We start from the raw sequence: 22,834 nt of genomic DNA, 5'->3' as shown, positions 1-22,834 counted from the left end.
ATGTTTAGCAATTTTCCCGAGCTTGTTGTTGTTATTGTTGTTGTTCCGTGGATGCTATGTTGTTGCTCTTTCCATTTCTAGCTTCTATGCCATGTCTTCTTCATGGGTGTATGCTTAGTTTGTCGTGCCATGCTCTGTAGTGAGCGCATCGAGCTCGTAAACATGCCTACTTGTTAATCTGTTTGCATGCTCCAGTTTTTCACTAAGTCTGAATCTGTTTATGTTTTTGCTATGTTCACATGCTTGCAATTGTATTTTCTGATCCCTTTTGGCTCATGGTCACTAAGGGACTTTTGTTATATGCTTAGAGTAGCTTCATGCCATGCCTTGCTTTTCCATGATATGTTCCTGTAGCATGTAGTTATCGTGCTCTAAACATTGCTTCCTGATGATAAATTCCGGATATCCTGTTTATTTCAGTAAGTCTGAAACCTGTTATCTTTTGCACTTTTGCCATGCTTGTTTGAGCTTTCTATTGAGTGATTTAGCCGTAGATCAGTGTTCATCTTTTGTCAAGCATCATGAGTGGATCCCTGCCATGTATTTTATTGTCATGTTTGAATGCTGTAGCATGTTGTTCTTGATACATTTAGATGGTCACTTGCTGATCATCGCACACTGGTGCCATATTTGTTTTGCTTGCCATTTCCAAACCGTGCATCCGATTCCGGTAATCTTTATATTGATTTCAACTGAAATTAACTCACCTTTCCAATGGCACTCTTGGATTTCCACGTTGAGGCCAGGTTCAATCATTCCTTTCCAAATCATGCATATGCATCGCATACCGCATCCCGCATATCATGCCATGCTCATGTGTTGGTTGTTTACTATGTTGTGTGCTTCTTTTCGGTGTTGCTCTTCGGGTTGGTTCTGATAACGTCGCGTTTATGAGGACCCATTCGACTACGTCCGTTTGTCTTCTTCATGGACTCGTTCTTCTTCCTTGCGGGATCTCAAGCAAGATGACCATACCCTCGAAATCACTTCTATCTTTGCTTGCTAGATGCTCGCTCTTTTGCTATGCCTATGCTGTGATACCTACCACTTGCTTATCATGCCTCCCATATTGTTAAGCCAAGCCTCTAACCCACCTTGTCCTAGCAAACCATTGTTTGGCTATGTTACCGCTTTTGCTCAACCCCTCTTATAGCGCTGTTAGTTGCAGGTGAAGATTGGAGCTTGTTCCTTGTTGGAACATGGATATTATTGTTGGGATATCACAATATCTCTTATTTAATTAATGCGTCTATATACTTGGTAAAGGGTGGAAGGCTCGGCCTTATGCCTGGTGTTTTGTTCCACTCTTGCCGCCCTAGTTTCCGTCATATCGGTGTTATGTTCCCGGATTTTGCGTACTTACACGGTTGGGTTATAATGGGAACCCCTTGACAGTTTGCCTTGAATAAAACTCCTCTAGCAAGACCCAACATTGGTTTTACCATTTGCCACCTAGCCTCTTTTTCCCTTGGGTTAGGCCAGCCCAAGGGTCATCTTTATTTAAACCCTCGGGCCAGTGCTTGTCTAAGTGTTGGTCCAACCCAGAGCATCGTGCGGGGCCGTCCCTTGGCAACTTGGGTTACGTTGGCTCCCGTACGCTTAGCTTATCCGGTGTGCCCTGAGAACGAGATATGTGCAGCTCCTATCGGGATTTGTCGGCACAACGGGTGGTATTGCTAGACTTGTTTTACCATTGTCGAGGATGTCTTGTAACCGGGATGCCGAGTCTGATCGGATTGTCTTGGGAGAAGGAATATCCTTCGTTGACCGTGAGAGCTTGTGATGGGCTAAGTTGGGACACCCCTACAGGGATTTGAAATTTCGAAAGCCGTGCCCGCGGTTATGGGCAGATGGGAATTTGGTAATGTCCGGTGTAGAAAACCTGAAGTTGATCTTAATTAAAATACATCAACCACGTGTGTAACCATGATGGTCTCTTTCCGGCGGAGTCCGGGAAGTGAACACGGTGTTGGAGTAATGTTTGACGTAGGTTGTTCTAGGATCACTTCTTGATCATAGTTGTTCGACCGTGCTTTTGCCTTCTCTTCTCGCTCTCATTTGCGTATGTTAGCCACCACATATGCTAGTCGCTTTAAAGGGCATTTCCCTACTTTATGTTTTGGATGATGTTGACAACCCTTTGTTGGTCTAATCGTGTGCTATATGTTTCAGGTTCTCGATGCTTAGGCTTACATCGGATTGCTATTGCCTCTCGTAGGAAAAGATCGAAGACGTGTCCTCTACGCTTTTATTTTCTTTGGTCGTAGAGTACCCGTACTATCAAGAGGGAATCCTCATTAGGAAGCTCTGGGGGAATCTTTTCAGTACACTTTTCTCACCCCTCATTTGTCTTCCTCAGTTGTGAGAGAGAGTGTTCCCCCTATCTTTCCTTCTGTTTTCTGCTCTTCCCAGCGGTTGTACCGCCCCCTGGAGAGGTTGTACCACTGGACCTTGTCGCTCTCCAACTTTTACCGAGCGGTTGTACCGCTGCCTCCAGGCGGTGGTAACGCCACCTTGCTCAACAAAGGCTAGGGCGGTGGTTCCGGCCATGCACCGCTCAAGTACCGCTCAAGGTTCTGTTTTGATGTGGTTCTCGGGCGGTGGTGGCCCGGTTGATCCGGTCGATCCTCGTTGACCGGTACCACCGGTGGTCTGAGCGGTTCTTCCGCTTAGAACTTGGCCGTCCAAGAGCTCAAGGCCATGCGGTTGTTCCGGTCTTGCACCGCTCAAGTACCGGTCTCGTCTCTGTTCTTAGGCGGTAGTTGTGCGGTGGCTGGGCGGTTGGTCCGGTCATTTTTCTTAACCGGTACTACCGCCCAGTGGCCCGGTTGTACCGCATGGTAGGGTTCTGCAGCTACACCGTGAGTCCCGGTTGTACCGGGACAAGGACCGGTTGTACCGCTGCGGGGCTGAAAACGCAGCAACGGCTGGATTTTTAGGGTTGCTATATAAGAGTGTTTCTCCCACCTACCACTCTCACCTTTGACCTCTCTCACTCCACCATTAATGCACTTCAAGCTCTCTTGCCCGATCTCTCTCTCTAGCCACTCAAACTTGTTGATTTGCTAGGGATTGAAGGAGGAGACCTAGATCTACACTTCAACCAAAGGATATTTGCTTCCCCCATACTTTCTTGTGTGGATTTTGTTACTCTTGGGTGTTTGAGCACCCTAGACGGTTGAGGTCACCTCGGAGCCATATTCCATTGTGGTGAAGCTTCGTGGTTTCGTTGGGAGCCTCCAATTAAGTTGTGGAGAGAGCCCCAACCTTGTTTGTAAAGGTTCCGTCGCCGCCTTCAAGGGCACCAATAGTGGAATCACGGCATCTCGCATTGTGTGAGGGCGTGAGGAGAATACGGTGGACCTAGTGGCTTCTTGGGGAGCATTGTGCCTCCACACCGCTCCAACGGAGACGTACTTCCTCTCAAAGGGAAGGAACTTCGGCAACACATCCCCGTCTCCACCGTCTCCACTCTTGGTTATCTCATGCCTTTACTTGTGCAAGCTTATTTGTATCATATCACTTGCTTGCTTGTGTTCCTATCCTTGTTGCATCATATAGGTTGCTCACCTAGTTGCATATCTAGACAACCTACTTTGATGCAAAGTTTAAATTGTTAAAGAAAAGCTAAAAAGTGTTAGTTACCTATTCACCTCCTCTTCTAGTCAACCATATCGATCCTGTCAATTGGTATCAGAGCCTTGTCTCTTTATTAAGCACTTTACCATTCGAAGAGTATGGTTGATACCGTAGACGGTGTGGAGGAACACTTCGGTGCGAATCCGACCTCGTCTGCGGGCGATGGGGGAACCTCGGTCTCTCGTGAGGAGTTCAATGTGGCCTTGGAGACATTGAAAACCTCCATGACCACCGAGGTTGAAAGCATGTTTACTAAATTCCTTGAGGGGCTTAAACTTTCCACCGCATCGTTAAAAGTGGGTGATCCCACCGACAAGGTGACAGATGCTATCTCCGATAAGGGGGGAGCTAGTAGTGAAAAGGCTCCTTCTTCTAGTGGTAAAAATGGCACCGGCATTTTTGCTCATGTGGAACCACCACTTGTTTATGGTGGACCGGTTCCCTCCACTCATTTGAATCATGCCGGTCCTCCCCCTAAGATTGTGAAAAATGAGGACTTTGATTCTTGGGTTTACCGTTTTAAACGTCATTTAAATCATGTGAACACTAACCTTTGGAGGATCATTTAAGAAGGTTTCTATCCGCATGATCCAAGCAAATTCACTCCTCGAGAAGCCGCGGATAATCAATTCAATGAGAATGCTCTCTTCATCATTCAAGATGCAATTCCACCCGAAGACCTACCTCATCTTCGCCCCTTCGCCTTGGCCAAAGATGCATGGCATTGTGTTGTCTCTCTCTACCGGGGAAGCGCAAGCATTCAACGCTCCAACTATGAAGTGGTGCAAGATGAGGCCGATGAGTTTGCAATGAAAGAAGATGAAGAACCTCGTGAGCTTTATCGAAGAGTAACCAAACTCGCGGTCTCACTACGAGATCACGGGAGCAAGGACACGGATGACAATTGGATCAAGCGCAAATTCCTCAAGGCAATGATGCCCTATCACAAGGCCATGTCCTCTGTCATTCGTCAAAGACCGGACTTCCACACTTTGACCTCAAGCGAAGTGTTGGATGAGTTTGTGGCCATGAACATTTTGGACAAGACTGCCGACAATGCGGTGCTTCATTCTCAAAGGGCAAAGAAGCCCAACCTTGCATTGAAGGCCAAGTTGTCCATTGAAGAAGAAGAAGAGGAGAGCAACCCCGAGGATACAAAGTATGCATATCATGAACACATGGCACTCGCTTCAAGGCAATTTTGGAGCAAGAAAAACTCAAGGCCAAACTTTAGCAAAAACAACTCAAGTGGCACGAAGAGCAAGCAACGTCTAAGGACTTGCTACAATTGTCGCAACGTGAGTCATTTTGTTGCAGAGTGCCCGTATGAGAAGAGGGAAGACAATGGTGGCAAGCTCATCCGAAAGGACAAGGCCAAGTCGTTCCCCAACAAGAGCAACTTCACCAAGAAGACTCCTCCCAAGGCATTGGTGGTACAAGAAGAGTACAATGAGGATGATGACGATGATGAAGGTGATGAGTTGGTTGCCATGGCCTCCATTGCCATTGCGACGACTCCACGGGTGTCTCTCTTCGACTCACCAAATGAGAGCATCACCGCCAAGTGCCTCATGGCTAAAGCCACCAACAAGGTAACCCCCAACATCAAAACTACCATCATTAATCATCCTTCTCCGTCGGATAGCATTAATGAACTTGAGGGAACTAATGTGGAGGAGAATGAGTTTGAGACCTTTATGGGTAAACTCAAGGGCAAGTCCAAGAAGCACTTTGTTGCTCTATTGGAACAACTTGGTGAAGCCAATGACATGATCGACGCTCACGCAGATACCATCTCTAATATGGAAGGGCATAGCCGTGACTATGCCGATGATATTTCGGATCTTTCCAATGCTCTTGAGGAAGAGCGTGGTCTTCGTTTGGCTCTTGAGGAGTCACACAACGAAGCTCATGCTAAATTAAAGAAAGATCTTGATCATGCTCTTATTGTTTCTCGTGTGCTAAATTCCGAGAAGGCCGAATTTGGGGTTGATCTTGCTAGACTCAAAGAGGAGTATGATATACTTGACAAGGCCCACAAGGCCTTGAAGGGTATTCACGCTAGTCTCAAGGAGTCTCATGATCAACTCCAGGTGAAGCTAACTAAGGAGAAAGCCACATTTCCTCATATGGTTTTAATTGATAATGCAAATGCTACTAACCCGTGTTGTGAGCATATACATCTTGTTGAGGAAAATGCTAAGTTGAAGGAGCAACTTGAGAAAGGCCTTGTGTCATGTATACAAGGTGAGAAGAACCTCAACGACCTTTTGAGTAGTCAAAAGGAAGTCGTGGCCAAGGAAGGGATTGGGTACGCACCCAAGCCCAAGAACAAGAAGAAGAATGACAAGGCCAAATGACCTCCCCCTCTCAAGCAAACTTTTGTGAAGGAGGGAGAGGGTGCATCCAAGGAGAAGAAGAACGATGCGAAGGGTGGCGGCGCCGAGAAGGGCAATGCCACCCCTCCAAACAAAGCCGGCGACTTTAATCCTTCTTATGTGTTATGCCGTGCTAGTGATGGGCATGTTTATGCCAAATTTGTTGGTTCTCCCTATGAATACATTGAATGGTCTATTTGGGTTCCTAAGACCCTTGTTACTAACATCAAAGGACCCATTACAAAATGGGTACCTAAAACCAAGCATTAATCTCTTGTAGGTGTTTGCTTCCGGTGGGGGATCATGGTTGCTAGATAGTGGAGCTACAAATCATATGACCGGAAGCAAGGACTTGGTGGTGGACGTGCACAAGATTTCCTCTATGCCCACCAATGTCGAATGGGGTGATGCCTCGTCCTCTAAGGTATTGGGACTCGGCAAGGTTGTCATTTCTCATGATCTCACGATCGAGAAGGTCATGCTTGTAGAGTCCCTTGCATACAATTTACTTTTCGTTCGTCAACTTGCAATCATGGGCTTTGCCACCTTCTTTGATATTGATACCGTGGCCCTCTTGTGGAGCAAGACTCTTAAAGTAGCCTTTGTTGGGCATGTCAAGAACAGTCTATATGTGATTAACTTTTCGGAGTGACCCACTAAGACCGCGACATGCCTAATGGCTAAAGTTGATGTGGGATGGCTTTGGCATCGCCGTCTAGCCCATGTCAATATGAGATCTTTGCAAAGTCTTCTCAAGGGGGACCATGTCCGTGGACTAACAAATGTTAGTTTTGCTAAAGATCGTGCTTGCAGTGCTTGTATCGAAGGAAAGCTACATGAGAAGGCTCACCCTCCCACGACTATTATCTACTCAAAGAGGCCTTTGGAGCTCCTTCACATGGATCTCTTTGGGCCTCCATCCTTTGATAGTCTTGGGGGTAGGAAGTATTGCTTGGTGATTGTGGATGACTACTCAAGATACACTTGGGTGTATTTCTTCAAGAGGAAGAGCGAGACCCAACAAACCGTCATTGACTTTGCAAATGAAGCACAACGTCAACACAATGCAAAGATCTTGACAATAAGAAGTGACAACGGCACCGAGTTCAAGAACTACACCTTGGATGAGTTTCTTAGTGATAAGGGGATCAAGCATCAATACTCCGCACCTTACACCCCTTAACAAAACGGTGTTGCGGAGAGGAAGAACCGGACGTTGATGGATGCGGCAAGGACCATGATGGCGGAGTTCAAGTCTCCGTACAACTTTTGGGCCGAAGCCATCAACACCGCGTGTCATGCATCCAATCGGCTCTACCTCCGCAAGGGCTTGAACAAGACTCCATATGAGATACTCACCGGTAACAAGCCCAACCTCAAGTACTTCCGGGTGTTCGGGTGTAAGTGTTTCATTCTCAAGAAAGGTGTTCGGTTGTCTAAATTTGAGGCTAGAGCTTATGAGGGCATATTTGTTGGTTATGCTACAAACTCTCATGCTTACCATGTCCTCAATAAATCCACTGGACTTATTGAGGAGACGTGTAACGTGGAGTTTGATAAGAATAACGGCTCTCAAGTGGAGCAAAGTGGCACTTGTGATGTAGGTGATGAAATTCCTCCCCAAGCCATAAGAAGAATGGGTGTTGGCTTTATCCTACCCATTGAGGAACCCCTTGTGGTCGAAGGAGAAGGACAAAGATCCACTCAAGTGGAGCCATCACCAACCCAAGGCCCACACGCTTCCGAAGAACAACATGAAGGCCCTCATCCTCAAGAACATGACCAAGGGCAAGATCACGCTCAAGATGGTGTTGACACATCAAGTGATGCCCAAGGTCAAGTACTCTCCTCCAAGCAAGTCCAAGAACAAGAACAAGCCCAAGACGACGCTCAAGATGATCAAGTGACCACTCCTCGTCTCACCCCCGAGGAGGAATTAGAGCGTCGTGCCGCCAAAGTTGCTTCCAAGCTCTCCACCAAGGATCATCTCATGACGAATGTGCTTGGAAGCTTAAGAAAGGGGGTAAGCACACGTATACAATTAGTAAATTATTGTGAGCATCACGCGTTTGTCTCTTGTGTGGAACCCCACAAGGTCTATGAGGCGCTAGAAGATCCGGATTGGCTCAATGCCATGCATGAAGAACTCAACAACTTCGAGCGCAACAAAGTGTGGAGATTGGTGCCAAGACCGACGGAGAACCACAATGTCATTGGAACCAAGTGGATATTTAAGAACAAGCAAGATGCCCATGGGATTATCATTCGCAACAAGGCTCGTTTGGTAGCACAAGGCTACTCCCAAGTCGAGGGTATCGACTACAGTGAAACCTTTGCTCCTGTTGCTCGTCTTGAATCCATTCGCATGTTGATTGCATATGCTTCTCATCATAACTTTAAGTTACAACAAATGGATGTGAAGAGTGATTTTCTTAATGGTCCCATTAATGAATTGGTTTATGTCAAGCAACCCCCCGGGTTCGAGGATCCCTACTTTCCCGATCATGTGTATCAACTCGATAAGGCACTCTATGGCCTTAAACAAGCCCCACGTGCATGGTATGACTCTTACCAAGTTGTTACAAGACCGTGGTTTTGAAGTTGGGCTAATCGACCCCACTCTTTTTACTAAGAAGGTCAAAGGGGAGTTGTTTGTGTGCCAATTATATGTTGATGATATTATCTTTGGTTCCCCTAACAAAGCTTTCAATGAGGAATTTGCCGCTCTCATGACCTCAAAGTTTGACATGTCTTCCATGGGAGAGTTGAAGTTCTTTCTAGGGTTCGAAGTGAATCAAAGAAGAGAAGGAACCTTCATCAACCAAGCCAAATATACTCAAGACATGCTCAAGAGATTCAAGCTAAGTGATGTCAAGCCGGCTTCCACTCCAATGCCCACCAAGTGCCAACTTGACAAAGATCCCAATGGTAAAGTGGTGGATCAAAAGGTATATCGCTCCATGATAGGTTTCTTGCTTTACCTTTGTGCATCTAGACCGGATATCATGTTGAGTGTGGGAATTTGTACACGGTTTCAAGCCGCACCTAAGGAAAGTCACTATGTGGCGGTCAAATGAATCTTTCGATATTTGGCTCATACCCCAAACTTTGGCCTATGGTACCCAAGAGGAGCAAACTTCAAGCTTGTAGGGTATTCGGATTCTGATTGGGCGGGAGACAAAGTGGATAGGAAGTCCACTTCCGGAGGGTGCCAATTCCTTGGTTGCTCTTTGGTAAGTTGGTCTTCCAAAAAGCAAAGTTGTGTGTATCTCTCGTCCACCGAAGCGGAGTATGTGGCGGCCGGTAGTTGTTGTGCACAACTCTTATGGATGAGGCGAACTTTAAAGGACTACGGTGTCATTTGTGACAAAGTGCCTCTTTGGTGTGACAATGAAAGTGACATTAAGATCTCTCTCAACCCGGTGCAACACTTCAAGACGAAGCATATTGAGATCCGGTATCACTTCATCCGGGATCACATTAGGCGAGGAGAGATCGAGCTCAACTATGTCAACACTCATGATAACCTTGCAGATATCTTCACGAAGCCCTTGGATGAAGCAAGATTCCGCGAGTTAAGGCATGAGCTAAATATCATTGATTCAAGCAATGTTGCTTGAACCCTTGCACACCCCACCATACTCAACATGGTGTCTTGTTAGATGTAGGCATGGACATAGGGGGGGTGATGTTCTCTCAATGAACTCTCCCTCCCCCCATTATGCATAAATTGATCAAGTCTTTCACATTAGCCATGTTTGATGGTACTTGTGCTTCAAAGACGAGTTTTGGTCATGGACCCAAGGATAATTCTTCGCGGTGCCATACCAATTGACTCAAACATGGGTGGCTCCGGCCACCGTCCTCTCTTGGGGAGGTTGGAGTTAGCTTTTTGTTCTCGTGTTGTTTTCTCTCGTTCTTTCTTTGCTCTTTGCGTTGGGTTCTCCTAGGGTGTTGTTTCTCTCCTGTTTCGTGCTCTTTCTTCCCCTCCTCGGATTGCACTCATTTGATCTTGGCTTGGGCATAGGTGGTCGGGCGGTACAACCGGGATCACAGGCGGTTCTACCGCTGGTACCTAGTTGTGCCGTCCCAATGGGTCTCCGTTCGGTGCTTGGGTGGTTCCACCGCTCAAACCCATGGTAACCTACGTCCGGTACTACCGGTGGACGCCGGGCGGTACTACCGCTGCCTTCCAAGCACCGGAAGTATTGCCTCCAACCACCGGTCTATACCAGACGAGCGGTACAACCGCTCTCCAGAGCGGTACTACCGGGGCGTGTCTACGGGCCTATATATACTCGACGGGGCTGAAGGGTTTTCTTTTTCCTTTCGCCCTCGTTCCTCTTCTCTGTGCCCTAGCTGCCGGCCCTCTTTGCCCCTGCCCCGGAGTGCGTCTCGTGCTTCAGATCCTTGGGCTCTCCGTGGAAGCCTCCCGATCTCTTCCCATGGATGGTGGTAATGCCTCATGTTCTTTGCTCCTAGATCTTTCTAGGGTTCTTCCTTTGTCTAGGGCATTACTTCACTTTCCACGATTAGTGTTTGAACTATGGAGTAGAAGAGATCTTTGTTTGCCTCCTGTCTTGTTTGCAGCACTTAGAATTTGGAATATTACTTGTGTGATTAATATGCCTCGGTTAGATCTATCTCCCCTGGTAGTGCCACTGTCAGCGGTTCTACCGCCCCTACGGGCGGTACAACCGCTGAAGCGGTACTACCGGCGGAGGATCCGGTACAACCGGAGTATATCAACCACCCAGTACTGTTCTATCTTCTCTGTTGCCGCAACATGTTCCTTTTCTGCTAGTGTGTGCAATCCTCTCATCCTTGCTGGTTTTTGTGTGCTCTTTTCGTGTGTGCGTTCAGGTGGCTCTAGTTCTCGCTCTGCTCCTCGCAAGACCAAGAAGAGGGAACGAAGGACCTTGCGCCCGGTTGTGTCTGATGATGAAGAAGAAGTTGTGATTCCCACCAAGCCCACTCGCCGTGAAAAGTCTGCAGCTGCTAAGCAACGTGTGGTTAGGCCGTTGCATCATTGGAAAGCCAAGGAATGGGAACCCTGCCGATCGAAGAATCCGTATGAGGTTACCATTGCTCCTCCTTGGACCACCGTTCAGTTCCAGAATGAGATGCAAGTGCGGATTGTTCATGAACTCTTTGAGCACAACAAGAACAGACATGCCAAGCAGTGGACAATTGATCTTGATCATTGGAGGAACAACCTGGAGTATTTTGGTGAGGCGCTGGCTCTCTGCGAGGAGATCTTGTCAAGCTCATGTCAGTCAACTGTGACTTTGATGTTCAACTCATCCATCAGTTCTATGCCACGGTTCATTTTGGGGAAGATGACGCATGCACTCTCACCTTCATGTGTCGTGATGAATTGTTTCAAGTTCCCTCGAGGGCATTCTGCAATGCTATTGGGTACGAGGATACCGGTCTGGAAGGAAGGGGTGGCATTCGTCCTCATGACTTTCCTGAGTCCATGCTTAAGGAGAAGCTTGCCCCTCTTTACATTCAGGGCCGTGGGATTATTGGAGAATCCAAGGATTTGGAGAAGGTCTATGACATCATGCACCGAGTGTTCCGCAATGTGCTCTTGCCCAAGGTGGGCAATCAAGATGAGATTCATGGTTATCTGGTTGATTTGATGGTTTCTATGAAGACCATGGTGGGGACAGGGGCAACGTTTGATGTGTCCAATTGGATGTGGCATGAGATGTACAACATGGTCATCTACCGTAAAGTCCCAATCTATGCTCCGTTTGTCATGTGCTTTCTGAACTCTGTGTGGGCTGTTCGTCGTCCTGGAGAGCTCCTCACTTCTCCAGACAACCTCACTGTTCATGAGGTCAAACTCCTTAAGAAGAAGAAGCATGCCGAGCCTCGCTTCCCTGCCGATGCTCCTGAGGATGTCTATGCTACTTCTGACGATGAGGACTTTGAGCTGGAGCCAGGGGCCAAGCCTTCATGGGTGGCCAAGCTCACTGCCAAGGTGAAGAAGACCTTTTGTCTCCAGGCTGACATCCAGAAGAGGATGTATGAGGCACATGTCAATGAGAAGCTTGCACGACGTCGCCAAATTGCAATGATGAAGCACCTCAACATGCCAGTTGAGAGTGGCTCTGAGAAGAGCATCACCCCGGAGGAGCGTTGGATATCTACCCATAGCACCTGGACTGATGATGAAGCCCCTCCCCAGCCATCCTCCTCATTTGCAGCAGCTGCCAATGCCATGGAAGAATCCGATCACGATGACGATGACGACTCTGGTGATGAGGATCCAGATGCGACCAAGGAGTCAGAGGAGGACGCTTGAGCTTTGGGACGCTAGCTTCGCTCTTTTCCTTTTTGGTGTCTTGATGCCAAAGGGGGGAGGGTTCTATAGGTCTCGGGGATTTGCATGGGTTTTTCTTTTTCTCGTTTTCTCTTGTTGGTCTTTGTTCGTGGACTTGTTTCGTTCCTTGCTGTGTGTGAGACTTGTTACTCCTGTTACCTTTCCGTTCATCGGTCATTATCGTTATTATTGCACTCTAAGTATTATATTGTCTCTCTTTTTTTATGCTCAGAGTGCTGAGTCTATAAAATCTAGGGGGAGTCTAGTCTTGAAAGTGTGCCCATGCTTTCTAACAGCTAGTTCCTATTGGGGCACATATTCAAGGGGAGTTCTGTCTAGATTTCATTGACTTATCTCTTGCAAATCGTGTTGTTGTCATCATCCACCAAAAAGGGGGAGATTGAAAGGGCATTTCCCTACTTTATGTTTTGGATGATAATGACAACCCTTTGTTGGTCTAATCGTGTGCTATATGTTTCAGGTTCTCGATGCTTAGACTTACATCGGATTGCTATTGCCTCTCATAGGAAAAGATCGAAGATGTGTCATCTACGCTTTTATTTTCTTTGGTCGTAGAGTACCCGTACTATCAAGAGGGAATCCTCATTATGAAGCTCTGGGAGAATCTTTTCACGTACACTTTCCTCACCCCTCATTTGTCTTCCTCAGTTGTGAGAGAGAGTGTTCCTCCTATCTTTCCTTCTGTTTTCTGCTCTTCCCAGCGGTTGTACCGCCCCCTGGAGCGGTTGTACCGCTGGACCTTGTCGCTCTCCAGCTTTTACCGAGCGGTTGTACCGCTGCCTCCGGGCGGTGGTACCGCCACCTTGCTCAACAAAGGCTAGGGCGGTGGTTCCGGCCATGCACCGCTCAAGTACCGCTCAAAGTTCTGTTTTGATGCGGTTCTCGGGCGGTGGTGGCCCGGTTGATCCGGTCGATCCTCGTTGACCGGTACCACCGGTGGTCTGAGCGGTTCTTCCGCTCAGAACTTCGCCGTCCAAGAGCTCAAGGCCATGCGGTTGTTCCGGTCTTGCACCGCTCAAGTACCGGTCGCGTCTCTGTTCTGAGGCGGTAGTTGTGCGGTGGCTGGGCGGTTGGTCCGGTCATTTTTCTTAACTGGTACTACCGCCCAGTGGCCCGGTTGTACCGCCTGGTAGGGTTCTGCAGCTACACCGTGAGTCCCGATTGTACCGGGACAAGGACCGGTTGTACCGCTGCGGGGCTGAAAACGCAGCAACGGCTGGATTTTTAGGGTTGCTATATAAGAGTGTTTCTCCCACCTACCACTCTCACCTTTGACCTCTCTCACTCCACCATTAATGCACTTCAAGCTCTCTTGCCCGATCTCTCTCTCTAGCCACTCAAATTTGTTGATTTGCTAGGGATTGAAGGAGGAGACCTAGATCTACACTTCCACCAAAGGATATTTGCTTCCCCCATACTTTCTTGTGTGGATTTTGTTACTCTTGGGTGTTTGAGCACCCTAGACGGTTGAGGTCACCTCGGAGCCATATTCCATTGTGGTGAAGCTTCATGGTTTCGTTGGGAGCCTCCAATTAAGTTGTGGAGAGAGCCCCAACCATGTTTGTAAAGGTTCGGTCGCCACCTTCAAGGGCACCAATAGTGGAATCACGGCATCTCGCATTGTGTGAGGGCGTGAGAAGAATACGGTGGCCCTAGTGGCTTCTTGGGGAGCATTGTGCCTCCACACCGCTCCAACGGAGACGTACTTCCTCTCAAAGGGAAGGAACTTCGGCAACACATCCTCGTCTCCACCGTCTCCACTCTTGGTTATCTCGTGCCTTTACTTGTGTAAGCTTATTTGTATCATATCACTTGCTTGCTTGTGTTCCTATCCTTGTTGCATCATATAGGTTGCTCACCTAGTTGCATATCTAGACAACCTACTTTGATGCAAAGTTTAAATTGTTAAAGAAAAGCTAAAAATTGTTAGTTGCCTATTCACCCCCCCCCCCTAGTCAACCATACCGATCCTGTCACGCTTGCTGCAGCTCCACCTCATACCTTTTACCCTTCCTTTAAGCTTAAATAGTCTTGATCGCGAGGGTGTGAGATTGCTGAGTCCCGGTGACTCACAGATACTTCCAAAACCAGCTTGCAGGTGCCGTTGAATCATGCAGGTGACGCAACCAAGCTCAAGGAGGAGCTCGATGAAGATCTTGTCCTTTGTGTTGTTCCGTTTCTAGTTGATCAGTAGTGGAGCCCAGTTGGGACGATCGGGGATCTGTGTAGCATTTGGGGTAGTCTTCTTTTATTTTGGTTCCGTAGTCGGACCTTGTGTGTATCTGGATGATGTAATGTTATATTCATGGGTTGTGTGAAGATTACCTCACTTGCGACATTGCTTTCAATGCGGTTATGCCTCTAAGTCGTGCTTCGACACGTGGGAGATATAGCCGCATCGAGGGCGTTACATATCCCCAACACTCTTTCTTGTCAATGATGTGTTTTTCCCTTAACTCGACGTGTTTCCTCGATTATATTTCATTTTTCCTTCGCCAGACGATGAGCCTAAAGCGAAGACATGAAAAGAAAATTATATGATGCTCCCATTTTCCCAAGCTTTTGCTATTTTACATATAAATTACTAGTACGGCAATAGCTATATACCCGTTTGATTATTGTCAGTTGTGGAGCGTCGGGCCTGTTGCCCCATTCGCCTTCCTTACATCTCATCCATGTACATCCGTGTTCCCTTGTCTTGATGAGGCCCGAGTATTTGGTTGCAAAAAGAACTTATTATATGACAATGCCCGCACATTTCTTTATACTCAACTCCAGTTGTGGTGCACGGCCATTGGTTCTGGATAATCATCTAAACATTGGCTAGGTGCGTCATCGAAATCATGCTCATCGTCATCATCATCATGTCCAATCAAAGCATCATTTGGGTCTGTATCATCCTGATCATAAGGGCTATAGGCAGTACTTGTTGGAAAATCATTTCTTGCATTACCATGACTACAAGATGGAACATGTGACATGTCAAAATCACGAGCACATGTACTATAATCCAGAGATGCACCAGACGGGGTTTGTTGCAATGATGAACACATTGCACTTCCGTATACCTTTTTTCTTCCCTTTCAATTCTAGGTATGTTGCTTCCACCGTTGAGTTGGCTCAACGTACCTCGATTTGGTGTGAACTTAACATATAACTCTATCGCTTTCCATGTTGCTCGGGACCTAGTCTTCTTAAAAATCATGTTCCATCCTCTTTCCTCATATACTGAAATTAATTGAAAATCATGTTCCATGTTGCTCGGGACCTGGATATTCATGTTGTTTCTATCACTGCTATTTCCATGTCTAAGTCCTTGACATAGATTCTTGATATCTTGAAAAGTTGTTTCCTCATATGCTGGAAATGTGACTTTGGGAGGAACATTATACTCCACATCCATGGATCCATGTTGCACTTCACCATCAACATACGTTAGAACAATTAAGATGTTCTCGGATTCACCTGCAGACATGAACATGTAGAAAGTAAAGATTAAAATATTAAATTGATTTACTATCGACTCAAGGTTGCATTTTTCACGACCTATCAGTTCTCATAAACTAGACAATTACCAATTATATTACCAGGAATAAAAATCCAATCATCTATACATTGTACGCAGTACACTTGCAACCATGGAACGAATTATACAAAAAAACTTGATAGAGGAGATGCAATATGGCGTACAACTCACATGCGCCAACTACAGGTCAAGTGGACGATCCTAAATTCCTAATGATGAGCGGCCGGTGAGACAACACGACTCCCATAATGATTGTTGATGTTGGCCGCTAGAGCTTGCTTACGAGACCGCGAGATCAAGAGCGACGGCTGCATGCGTATTAGGGTTTGCATATCAGAAACTGTTACGTATATCAGAGAAGAGAAAAAAAGACTCAGTTGAGCCTAATAAGTGAAACCACATAGCTAGATGTCGTGTATAAGAGCGTCTATAAAGGGACACACTTAGCCTGGACGCTCCTCTTCATAGCGTCCTTACTATTTTGACATTTTCCACCGGCCCTTTACCACTTCCGTAATTAGAGTTCTTATTTATTATTAATAAAAAGATCAGGATGTTTTATCTATAAAGTTAGCACAGTGGCCCTCCTAAATGCGAGGGCATCCTACCTCTTCGCTGCATAACACATGATAATTTAGACACTGATACATTTCTATATGTGTATATAGACATCTGTATTACATTATTTTCATATATCTTTTGTGGATATTATTTCCATATTTCTAATCTTATATACGTATATACAAAGAGACATACATTGCTTGAAGTCACTGAAATGTATTGATTTTTAATAATTGTAACTATCTTCTTTTTGTTGATAAAAGAAATACAATCAACCCTAGAGAATCCAATAAAAGAGCATGATGTGTTCAACCATCTTGAAATTAGTAAAGTTGCAGTTAATTATTAGAGTTGTGATTGCCGATGGATTTTTTCAATATCTTGAAAGCAAAATCCACGGGGTCAAACTTTCACTTAATCATCCAATCTAAAAGGCACGATCGGCGGCCACGGCCGTTGAATTAATAACCAGCTCAAGGTCGCGTTATGACGGCCGTGCGCCATATCGATTAACACCCAGTTACAAGGGCATGAGAAAGGTTCTACGGGGACGACAGACAAACATGCACAATGTGGTGCGGAAAAAACACCAACTAGACAAAAGCTGAAACAACAACCAGATAAGCATAGAACAATCTCACATTGATGAGAAACATAAAACAATCTTTCACACTGATCCACCACTGGTTTGTGCACCCAGATGCTGCATACCGACAGCAACAGCTGGTTTGAGCAAAAAACTTCCTAAAAGATACGGGGTAAGACATCATGCAACTGGTTCAAAATTTCACATTGATCGTCAGGGACTCCATCTAGCGCTTCCCGCCACCACCGCCAAGCTTGGGGGCCTTTCCAGGTTTGGGGGCGTTGCCTCTGCCGGTGGTCTTCTGGGATTTTGTCACCTCCACCTTCTTTGCTCGCTTCTCATCCTTGGTCTTCTTAATCCGCTCCTTGATCTCACTGTTATAGAGCAGTTACCTCTGTAAGTACCTTATATAGATATATTACATTGGATAGAAAAACTAGGTACCAAGACTGCCCAGATGTTGTACGCTTATTAAACATGAACAGAAACACGCAGGTGCATATTACGCGGATGATGTTCAGTTGACAGGTGTGATCTAAAAAAACTAGCCTCTCAAAACTCGAATTAGAGCAAACCTTCTCTAATGCATACCCCCTCCGTCCGAAAAAGCTTGTCCCTCAAATGGATGTATCTAGCACCAAGTTAGTGCTGGATACATCCATTTGAGGGACAAGCTTTTTCAGACAGAGGGAGTACATAACTAGGTATTTCTTTCAAATGCTGCATGAGCCATTAGAAGTCAGGCATTAAGTCACCACATAGTTCAATACTAACTGAGCCAGAATATATATAGCTATCCCAGTGTGAGTGTAACATGCAACATAAAAACATGTTTGTTCATACCAAGTTTCTTGTTATAACAAATCACAATATCTAGGAGTCAAAAAGCCATGGAGAAAGTATTACCGCAGTGCTGCTTCCCTGGCTGCATCACGGACCTCCGGCTTCTCAGCTCTCTTCTTCTGGATAACTTCAAGGGAAGCACCTACAATTGACCTGGAATATGGCCTCTTGGTGGTGCGGCGCCTCTTCTTTGCAGCCTCAGCATGAATATCCTGCAACACACCACAAAAAATTATAAGCCCGTTAAAACACAAGTAAGCAGAGATGAGAACTGCGCAGACATCCACTTGCAACAGAGCAAAAGGAATGAAAACTACACATGATTAAGCAATATATATCATTTGTGCTGTCAGCAGAGAGCCGACTAACTGACAATGTGGTAACCAAATTATTCTTAGTCCCGGAGCCTGATTAGATATGTCACTTTCTTTTACCGCCACTAGCTACCGGAAAAGAAACTATCAATCAAGGCAAATATTTAAGCAGGTCAGCAGAGCCGACTAACTGACAATGTTGTAACCAAATTATTCTTAGTCCCTGAGCCTGATTAGATATGTCACTTTCTTTTACCGCCACTAGCTACCGGAAAAGAAACTATCAATCAAGGCAAATATTTAAGCAGGCCAATTAACTACCAGGTCATTGCACTTATACTGCCTAATAAGATCACTCTAATAGGACATAGTATTAAGATTATGAAACATATGCTGAACTAGTATATGGAGTATATCTTTCAAGGGAATTGGCTTATCAATATGTACCTTCTTGTGCTGCTTCCTGTACATGGCCGTCCATGCGAGTTTAGCTGGCTTGAGACGGTTGTGGAAGTAGCTCTTGCACTTTGAGTTGGAGAAAAGGAAGACCTGATTTTGGGCACGTGCGAAGAACGTACAGCACAATGTCAGCGAATTTCCACTTGGTTTTCATTCCATGCACAATAACAACAGGGGCGCACAAGCTTACTTGAGAGTCTGAGCGGATGAATCTGATACCCTTCCCTGGGTATATCTTGGCACCGCTGAAACGGCAGAGCTCTGTCCTGTATGAACACAGTAGCAGGAATAAGTAAGATTGTAGCAAGCAGTTTTACAAATCTTTAACATCGCCCAACTTGACATCGCCACACAAAATCAAAGAGTAGCATACTTGAGAACCATCTTCTCCGCCCTGACAAACCTTCAAAGCTCCTCCTACAAATTAAATGCAAGGACATCAGCACCCACAATATCATTCAATACAAGAAAGCATCGGCCCCTAAGGGCATCTACAACGCCAGGCACTAGAGGCAGGCGCTAGGATTGATTTCCAGCCCGTTTAGCGGTTGTGATGTTAAATCTTGGTGTCGACCATAGCATCAATGCAAAAGCGTGCGCCGAGCGCTTGGCTTGTTTTGTTCCCGCACAAAGGGCCCCATTGCTTGATTAACGCCTATAAATTAGCGTCCACCGTTGCAAGGTAAGGCGCTTAGGTGCATTTTAAATTTTATGATACTTATTTATTCCTCCGTAAGCTTCAAAGACGAAACCTCGCTGCCTCGTTACATATTACAGCATATCAAAGAGAGTAACAAAACAAACTGAACTACAGTGCATCATTATGAATTTTAAACAACAGAACTTATATACAGAGCAGGGTACATTGAAAAACTCTCATGAACAAGTGATTTACACAGTTGAGATTTCTAAGGCACAAACCACCGGTTCGACATTTCTCCACACGCAAAAATGTTGGGGCTAATCGCTGGCAGCTAGAACTGATCTTTAACATGACCAAATGATACGCAAACTACTACTACAGGATCTCAACTCTCAAGTAGTTCTTATACAACGGCATGAACCAACCAACAACGCATGTAATGCGCGCATATGACGCAATCTAGCAACAAATCGAGAGGCGCCTTGGTGAGTCGACTGGGGAAAAGAGCTCTCTCACCTTGGATTGGAATCGGCGGGCTCCTGCTGCGGCGGCAATGGGGGCGCGCGCGCGCGAGCTGCCGCTCTCCTGCTCTGCCTCCGCCGCCTCCTCTGCTAGGGTTTTCGCCGGGCACCAGCCCTGTTGTTTTATACGGTCCTTGGAGAGGATCCAGGCTGTCCAAGCCCGTATGGGCCGATTGGTGGAGACCTACCTTGCAGTTGGGCCAGGCCAGTTTGATGTCAGAGCTACTGGGCCTCCGTCCACGAAACGGCAAAAACTATAAAAAAAAGCTGCAGGTAAAGCTCGCCTAAAAAAACTGCTGATAAAGTATTTCTCCTTGCCTTAAAAAAAGGTAAAGAATTTCTAAAAAAAATTACTATAGCTACAGTACAGGTGTGTTTGGTTACCTACATCGTTTTTGCCACTTTGCATACTTGTTTTAGTTGGGCCTGGTTGAACATATACAAGAAAAAAAGCATCATCTGTATGTTGATTGGTTGTCTGCATCCCATTTCACTGCATCGTAGCAATACGCATTGTGTTTTGTTGATCACATTGAATATGTTCATACTGGTGCATGTTGTTTGGTTGCATACACTAGACATGATCAAAAGTTAACAGCTACACATAACACAAATGTCACGTTAGAGTGCCTTGGCTACAGCGGTAGGCGGTGGTCGCAGCGCCGCGTCTGACACGAAGACCGCAAAGTTGCGGTCGGGCGAGCGATCCCATCGACGGCGCAGTGAACTAGTTGCCAGCGTCGTCGCCGCAGAGAATGTCCATGTGGAGTAATGAACAGTAGGGAGTTGAAGCGGAGGATGATGGAGAAAAAATGTAGTGTGTGCGCTATGGTGGCGTCAGTGTAGTAGGATGTGGAGGAGGAGGCCGAAAAGAACGATGATGGCGACGACACCAGTGTAGTAGGGCGCGAGCGAGGAGGTTGAGAGGAACGGCGTTGACGATGGCTTCAGTGTAGCAGGACATGGGAGAGGAGACCAAAAGGAACGGCGACCGCACGAGTGTAGTAGAACATGGGAGAAGAGGTGACACTAGTGCAACAACATGCAGGAGATGATGACAATGGCGACGGCACCAGTGTAGTAGGATGCGGGCGAGGCAGCCGAGAGGAATGACGCCGATGATGGTTTCAGTGTAATAGGATATGGGAGATAATGTAGAGAGGAACGGCGATCACATGAGTGTAGTAGGGCATAAGAAAGGAGGTTGAGAGAAACGACATCGGTAATGGCACTAGTGCAAAAACACGCGGGAGAAGAGACCGAGAGGAGCGACGCCTGTGGTGACACCGGTGTAGCAATACACGAAAGAGGAGACTGAGATTAAAGAACGTTATTAACACATATCACACATGCGTGTATATTTTTCACGAGAAAGAAGTCAAAGTAGAAAATGTGCAACATGTAAGTCGTGTGAAATTATAAGATGAAGCTATTGGTCAAAGAAATTCCCAATGATCCACCGTGCGCGACGAATTTGACAAAATTCATTCAAAATAGCTTCAAACATGAGTTGGAAATTGAACATTTACATTTGACGAAACTACGAACTGATCGTAAAACTGAAACTATCACATTGATGTGCGTCTTTTTTATGTAGAGTTTATCTCAAATCGAAACATTGTTATGTAGATTAGAAGAAACAAAGAAAAATGGATTAGAGAGAAAGTTAAAGCATTACTTTATGTCAGTTCCACCTAGTACGTAGCCGCCTTCTCCCCTAAGGGCTCATTCGGTTTGAAGGAAGTCAAAACGTAGGAATTAGGAGTAGTATAGGAATATGATAGGATGGCACTTGCCATCCTAAGGAATTGACTTGCCTCGTTTCTACACGTAAAATGAGTTTTGAGTGGATGTGTAGTTTCCTCCAAAAACACGGGAAATGAGTAGTATTCCTACGAAATTCCTGCACGCATTTCCTACAAACCGAATGCATACATAAGAAATTTTCCTCTGGAATCCTTATTCCTATGTTTTTCCTACGAAAATCCTCCAAACCGAATGAGGCCTAAGAAAAAATACAGGATTCTTTTGTCTCCCACCTACGCCATCGTCAGTCCATCTCGTCTCGGGTCGCCTTAGGACCATGGCTGCGCGGAGGATCCCAGCCCTTGCCGACGGGAGGGCTTTGTTTTTATATGTTCCTTCGAATTTTGTTAAGACTTGTGTCTTGCTTAGAAAGACGAGATGACGACGGCTCCCTAAAGATGGAATAAGGTTTTCTCTGCCTAGCCTTGTTTCGATGGTGTGTCTAGAATCGTCGGTGGGCGTGTAGAGGTATGTCTCTGATGGATCTATTTTTGATGGATTTTCTTGGATCTGGTCGTAGTTCATTTACGTTTGTATGTCTTTCAGTTGAATTTTTTCAATCTACGCTGCTCTTTATCGATGATAGTGGCTGTTCTACTGTGCTGGTCCTACGGGGCCTTAGCACGACAACTTTCTGTTTGTTTACTATAAAATATTTTGCATGATTTCAACGAGGGAAGGGTGCTAACGGCGGCGCCCTCGTCTTGCTTTCATCGGAAGTTTTCCCCAAACAATTATTAGAGAGAAAGCTTACTGGTGTTAATACAGAAATCAAGTACTACATGGTGTACATTAGCTGACATCCTCCCGTGTCCACCATATACCCTCCATTGTGGCTCGATCCAGTCTGGCTCGCTAAAGTCGATTTAAACGGTTTTTTAACGCTTGCGTTTGTACTGTATTAAAAAAACATTCATCTAGATGCCGAGTCAGAAATGAAAATTTCATGCGGGCCAACTTTGCAACGCACCAGGCGACCAAACGGGCTAAAAATAGCATACCGGGCCTGGCTGGGCCTGGCACCAAACGCAAGTGTTGAATTCTTCAGAGTTTCAAAGCTCCTGACAAAACCCTAAGCCATCGTCGTCGTTCCCGCCGCCGACGAGGAGGAAGGAGGGTTATCCATCAGCCATGGAGGACGTCTGCGAGGGGAAGGACTTCTCCTTCCCGGCGGAGGAGGAGCGCGTGCTCCGCCTCTGGTCCGAG

General features: G+C 46.1%; 1 protein-coding gene across 1 annotated transcript; it reads right to left on the bottom strand.

Annotated features, from left to right (window-relative positions):
- Nucleotides 1-17,077: 17,077 nt before the first annotated feature.
- On the bottom strand, nt 17,078-19,972 carry LOC125537602 (large ribosomal subunit protein eL24-like). Its single transcript, XM_048700920.2, has 6 exons — nt 19,818-19,972; nt 19,032-19,075; nt 18,849-18,924; nt 18,647-18,748; nt 17,949-18,097; nt 17,078-17,416 (listed from the first exon to the last, which is right to left on the bottom strand). The coding sequence occupies exons 2-6, from the start codon at nt 19,040-19,042 to the stop codon at nt 17,269-17,271; spliced, it is 486 nt and encodes a 161-aa protein (XP_048556877.1). The 5' UTR covers nt 19,043-19,075; nt 19,818-19,972; the 3' UTR covers nt 17,078-17,268.
- Between the last annotated feature and the right edge of the window lie 2,862 nt (nt 19,973-22,834).

The sequence above is a fragment of the Triticum urartu genome, chromosome 5A (assembly GCF_056163025.1).
Source record: "Triticum urartu cultivar PI428250 chromosome 5A, HENAU_Tu73, whole genome shotgun sequence".
Taxonomy (NCBI): domain Eukaryota; kingdom Viridiplantae; phylum Streptophyta; class Magnoliopsida; order Poales; family Poaceae; genus Triticum; species Triticum urartu.
This window is presented reverse-complemented; position numbering and strand designations above follow the sequence as displayed.

Coding starts and splice junctions, on each gene's coding strand:
- LOC125537602 (XM_048700920.2), bottom strand. Junction 18,098..18,646: donor ACAGGAAGCAGCACAAGAAG/GTACATATTGAT, acceptor GGTGTGTTGCAG/GATATTCATGCTGAGGCTGC. Junction 17,417..17,948: donor GCCAGGGAAGCAGCACTGCG/GTAATACTTTCT, acceptor GCTCTATAACAG/TGAGATCAAGGAGCGGATTA.